Here is a 6,000-nt window from a genome sequence, read left to right on the forward strand (position 1 = left end):
TTAATATTAAATGAGGGGGCAGACCTGGCATGTATTACTGAAACCTGGCTGGGCCACGAGGGAGGAGTTCCCTCTCAGAAATGTGCCCAGAAGGGTTTCAGGTACTCCACCAACCGCGACACCAGTAAGGGGTGGGGGAGTGGCAGCCATCATCCGAGAGTCATTAATCCCTCGTGGGATCCCTGCTCCGGAGACTGTCGGGTGTGAGTCCCTTCTGGTGAAGTTGGACCTAGGGGGTCAAGTGGGCTTGTTTCTAATGTACCTACCTCCCAGCTGTGTTACAACAGCCCTGCCTGCGCTCCTTGAGTCAGTAGACGGACTGGCGGTTGAGTTCCCAGACTGATACTACTGGGGGATTTCAACCTGCCATCTCTCGGCGAACGCTCGGATGGAGCACAGGATTTCATGGCTTCCATGACAACCATGGACTTGACCCAGGTAATTCAGGGTCCGACTCATACAGCGGGTCACACGCTCGACCTCGTGTTTCTCTCGGGACAGTGGAGACGTGATCTGGAATTGAAGGGCATTAAGATCTTGTCATGGTCAGATCACTTCCTACTGAGGCTTGATTTTCGGAAACTACTCCCCCATTGCAGGGAGGGGGAACCGATTAGGTGGTTCCGCCCCAGGCGCCTGATGGACCCTTTGGGATTTCAGACGGCGCTTGGAGAGATACCTGACTCCCTTGCCCACAATCCGGCAGAGTCCTTGGTCGCTGCTTGGAGTACAGCGGTGGCTGAGGCACTGGACCGGATTGCGCCTATGCAGCCTCTCTGCGGCAGTGGATCCAGGAGGGCCCCTTGGTTCACTGAGGAACTCCGGGAGATGAAGCGCCAAAAGAGACGCCTAGAGCGACGTTGGAGGGCCAGTAACTCCAAATCTGACCGAACACAACTAAGAGCCTTTATTAGGACTTATTTAGTGGCGACACGGGTGGCAAAATATGCTCATTTTTCCGCTCTTATTGCATCCGCAGAATCTCGCCCGTCCGCCCTGTTTAGGATAACCCGCTCCCTCCTGAAAGGGAGGGGTGCGGGAGAGCCCTTACAGGGAAGAGCTGAGGAATTTGTTCAGTTTCTGTCGGACACAGTCGTTCGAATTCGGACGGACCTGGACTCCTCTTGGACAGTACCAGCAGAGATGCCGGGGGAGGGCCTTGATCGGATTTCTTGGAGCGAGTTCCAGCTTGTCACCCCTGAGGAAGTGGACAAGGCCATGGGAGTGGTGAGTGCCTCCACCTGCTTACTGGACCCGTGTCCCTCCTGGCTGGTCTCGACCAGCAGGGAGGTAACACGAGGCTGGCTCCAGAGGATTGTTAACACCTCTCTACAGGAGGGATCTTTCCCACACCCTCTGAAGGATGCGGTGGTAAGACCCCTCCTTAAGAAGCCTTCTCTGGACCCAGCTATCCTTAATAACTACCGTCCAGTCTCCAACCTCCCTTTTGTAGGGAAGGTTGTTGAGAAGGTGGTGGCCTTTCAACTCCGACGGACCTTGGATGAAGCACACTATCTGGATCCCTTTCGGTCGGGTTTCAGGCCCGGTTACTGCACCGAAACTGCTTTGGTCGCGCTGACCGATGATCTCTGGTGGGCCAGGGATAGAGGACATTCCTCTATCCTGGTGCTTCTTGACCTCTCAGCGGCCTTCGATACCATCGACCATGATATCCTTCTGTGACAGTTGCGGGAGGTGGGAGTGGGAGGCACCGTTTTACGGTGGTTCTCCTCCTATCTCTTGGACAGGTCGGTGTTGGTTGGAGGACAGAGATCGACCCCTAGGCCCCTCAAATATGGGGTGCCACAGGGCTCGGTCCTGTCCCCCCTCCTATTTAATATCTACATGAAGCCACTGGGTGAGATCATACGCCGGCACAGGATTAAATACCATCAATATGCGGACTGTATCTGTCCGCCCCGTGCCAACTCAGCGAAGCTGTGGAAGTGGTATGCCAGTGCGTGGAGGCTGTCAGGGTCTGGATGGGAGCGAACAAGCTTGCACTCAATCCAGACAAGACTGAGTGGCTATTGATGTTGCCTCCCAAGGATAGATATTCCATCCCTTAGCCTGGGGGTGAAATCTTACACCCCTCAGATAGGGTCCGCAACTTGGGTGTCCTTCTGGATTCGCAGCTGACGTTAGAACACCATCTGTCGGCTGTGACCAGGGGGGCTTTTGCCCAGGTTCGCCTGGTGCACCAGTTGCATCCCTACCTGGACCGGGAGGCACTTCGAATGGTCACTCATGCCCTCGTCACCTCAAGGCTCGATTACTGTAATGCGCTCTACATGGGGCTGCCCCTGAAAAGTGTGCGGAGACTACAGTTGGTCCAGAATGCAGCCACGCGAGTGATATTGGGTGTACCTAGATTCACCCATGTTACACCCATCCTCCGCGTGCTGCACTGGCTTCCTATTGGTCTCCGAACGCGCTTCAAGGTGCTGGTCATCACCTTTAAAGCCCTACATGGCCTAGGACCTGGATATCTGAGAGACCGCCTCCTGCCACATACCTCCCAACGGCTGATAAGATCTCATAGGCTGGGCCTTCTCCGGGTGCCGTCGACCGGACAATGCCGGCTGGCGGCCCCTCGGGGGAGGGCCTTCTCTGTAGCTGCTCCTGCCCTGTGGAACGATTTACTCGTAGAGATCCGGACCCTTCCCACTCTCTCGGCCTTCCGAAAAGCCACTAAAACCTGGCTATTCCAGCAGGCCTGGGCTGTTGACCATGAACGAGGTCCAGCCCCACCTAGACGGAATGTTGTTTTTAAATTTGTTTTTCTTTTTCTATTTTTAACTTTTATCCTTTATCTTGTTTTTGTAAGCCGCCCAGAGTCCTACGGGATTGGGCGGCATATAAATTTATTAAATTACTAATTAATTGGCAAACTTGAAAAAGGGGAAAAATCTGAAAGAGGATAAAAATTGTTTTTGTTGTTTTATAATTTTGATTTACTAAGGACAATCCATGAGCAAACCCAAGAAAAGTTTTCCCAAAATACATATTTAAATAACAATTTCTAAAATTGCAGTGTATATATATTTATTTAAAAAACAGTTCAATTTCTATAATTTTCACATGAATATGAAAGACTGCATTAAATGGTATCATTAGTACAGTAAAAGTTAAATTCCCAAAATAATGGACAAAAGAGGTTTTAAGAAATATATCTAAAAGACAATTTTAAGAGGATCTTCAGTAAGTACTGTATATTTACTTGCTGTTCTAATTAGTTACAATTTTACTGTTTTATTATTGTTTTTGTAAATTTTGCCACTCTCAATTGTTGTGGGTCTCTTATCTAAAGTTTATATAACTTTAAAATATTTTAAAATAAATACAGTCAATGCCTGCAAATGAAAAATGTTCTTTCTAAATAAGGCTTTGAAAGATTCCTAAAATCATTTTGATGTGATCAAGAAAATTGCAGATATGATATATTTATCTCCATTGATCTGTTACTTTTTGAACTCTGGATAAAGCTTTTAAAAAGTTCTTAAAGATTCTGAAGTGCCTCTGGCAAACCAATTTTATGTGTGCTTTAATTTTGAAGGACAAAAAAAACAAGGAACAAGACGCAAAGGATGACCTTTCTCATCCATTCCTGAAGAAATCTGATAAAAGTCCACCAACATACAAAGAGCCTTCCTCCTGCCTTACAACACAGATGAAGTCTCTGTTAAGTGATCGAAGAGCAAGTCATGGAGGACTGCCTGAAAAAGGTATGTGAAAGTGTTATCTTTGTTGGTTGTAGCATTTCCCAGACTAATAGGGCTTTACTATTTGAAGAATAACTACTGTACTTTTACGAGTATAAGATACACTCCCCCCCACCAAAAAAGTGGGTGAAAATTGCGGTGTGTCTTATACACCAAATGTTGCCGAAGCCCCGCTCACCCGCTGGCCCCACCTTTTGTCTGTTTTCGGTCTCTGCACATTGCATTTTTGGCACATTGCTGCCTCCCGTGTTGCATTTTCAGCCTCCCTGTGCTGCGTTTTCAGCCTCCACACACTCCGTTTTTGGCCTCTGTACGTCACATTTTTGGCTGGTTCCAGGTGATGGGGATCGCTGCCTCCACCGATCCCTGCCACCTGGAACCAGCAGAAAATGAGATACGTAGTGGCCAAAAATGGGGTGCGTGGAGGCCAAAAATGTGATGCGCGGAGGCAGCAATCAGCGGCGATGTGCTATGGTGATCCCTGCAGTCTGGGACAGGTCTAAAACAGGGTGTGCAGAGGCTGAAAATACGACGTGTGTAGGCCAAAAATGCAATGCGCTGTGGCGATCCCCATAGCCTGGAACAGATGATTGGCGGTATTCCGGAAGGCCAATCCAACTGCCAATCAGCTGCTCATGCTGAATCAGGCACTGATAATGTGCTGAAGCTGACCAGGCTGTTTGCTGCAAGGAGACTAGCCAGATGAATACCGATGGATGCTGGTAGGCAGAGCAGATTTTTTTTTCTTGTTTTCCTCCCAACCTAATGTGCGTCTTACACTCCAGAGCGCCTTATACTCTGAAAAATACGGTACTTGTACTTTGTACAAAGTTCAGGTGTGTCTTCAGTCCGAAAATAATTACACACTTGTCATTGGGGAGTCATGCACAAAGGAGTAGTAGCACATTGTAAATTACATTTTTGTTATGGTAGTATATTTTCATATTTAGGAATTGGGCTTGGCCCAGCCCCAAGTCCTTACATAAAGCTTTTTTCTCACCCTTATTAAGCACGTTCTCGCTTAATTAAAGCTTGCATCCTGTGGGGGGAGGGTTTTTTAAAAAAAAAACCTAATCTCCCCTAGTTGTTTATCATTTGATGCTTTCTGCATTATATCATAGATTCTCCTAGTAATTTGAATCCTTTCCATGAAGCAGCAACAGGCAAGATGGGCTGTGTCACCTCCTACTCTCTGGAATACCTTGAAATTCAGCAACCAGTTCCAAGAACCCCAAGACTCGGGAAACGACAAGATTCACCTCAACAAGAGCCTTCAAGTCCTGGCAGTCAGAATTTGGATTCTCCTTTGATTCTGAACATTGTGCATTCTTTTGAAACTGGCGATCGAGAGGATCAGATAGACCAAGTCTCTCCATCTCATCAGTATCAAATGCTTAGCTCACCTGTAAATTTTGGTCGAAGAAGTTCCAGTGAAAGAACATTGTCTCCCCTCTTCCAGCCTGGGGGCACTTCTCCCAGTCCCACTAAAAGTCCAGGGAACCCCACTCAACTTTCATTTACCTATGACGAAAAAAGCAGCTCTTTCAAAGAGGAAGCTGTCTCTCCAACACAGCTGAATGTCTCCAATCCTTTGGGGAGCCCTAATTGTGTGAAAAGTAGAGGCCGATTCCCTATGATGGGCATTGGACAGATGATGAGGAAAAGGAATCAGTCAGTGGGATCTCCCACAGAAAAGTCTCTGGAAGCAAGAATGCCTCAGTTGCAACAAATGAGCCCCACGCAAATTTCATTCAGTATCACAGATCCTATAAATGGCCAGTGCTGAGCTGTTTTAAAAACCTCAAATTATTTAGTGCTGGTTTTGGGGACCCTCCCATTGAAACTTACATTCAATTTTTTTCTGTACAGTTTGTTATTGTATCTAATAAGATAATCAAAAGCCCAACTATTGTGGCATTTGCTCATGCAGTTGACAAAAAGATAAGTATGTCAAGTGATGTAAAGTGTTTTTTAAAAACTACATAATCTAATGTACGTAGCGTTTGCCTGTATTCTTATATTACCTATAAATATATGTAAACAAGAACATTCCAGGTTAACAACTTGACTAAATGGTGAAATATTAATTGGTTAGAATGCTACTGTTATTGCTGAAGCTATGATTCTGAATTTGTGCTTTTCTGACACCAGCATTATACACATCACACAGAGGAAGAAAAAATGTACCTCCCCCCGCCCTCCATTTCTCAGATACATTTGTCGTCTTAGGTACATCCAGGAGGAAAAAGAAATATAGCAGAAAGAACTTGGAATAAAA

The 6,000-nt window shown here is 46.7% G+C and overlaps 1 protein-coding gene across 2 annotated transcripts in view; it reads left to right on the top strand.

Moving 5' to 3' along the window:
* The window catches only part of HUNK (hormonally up-regulated Neu-associated kinase), a 57,298-nt gene extending 51,790 nt beyond the window's left edge, over positions 1 to 5,508 (top strand). Inside the window, exons 9-12 of one of the 2 annotated variants that reach the window (XM_032220179.1) lie at positions 1,197 to 1,227; positions 1,934 to 1,946; positions 3,557 to 3,725; positions 4,844 to 5,508. In XM_032220179.1, coding sequence (XP_032076070.1) covers positions 1,197 to 1,227; positions 1,934 to 1,946; positions 3,557 to 3,725; positions 4,844 to 5,508 — 878 coding nt within the window. Of the gene's footprint in view, positions 1 to 1,196; positions 1,228 to 1,933; positions 1,947 to 3,505; positions 3,726 to 4,843 lie in introns of both variants that reach the window. The other variant, XM_032220178.1, reaches the window with a different exon arrangement.
* The last annotated feature ends 492 nt before the right edge of the window (positions 5,509 to 6,000 follow it).

The sequence above is a fragment of the Thamnophis elegans genome, chromosome 6, assembly GCF_009769535.1.
Source record: "Thamnophis elegans isolate rThaEle1 chromosome 6, rThaEle1.pri, whole genome shotgun sequence".
Lineage (NCBI taxonomy): Eukaryota > Metazoa > Chordata > Lepidosauria > Squamata > Colubridae > Thamnophis > Thamnophis elegans.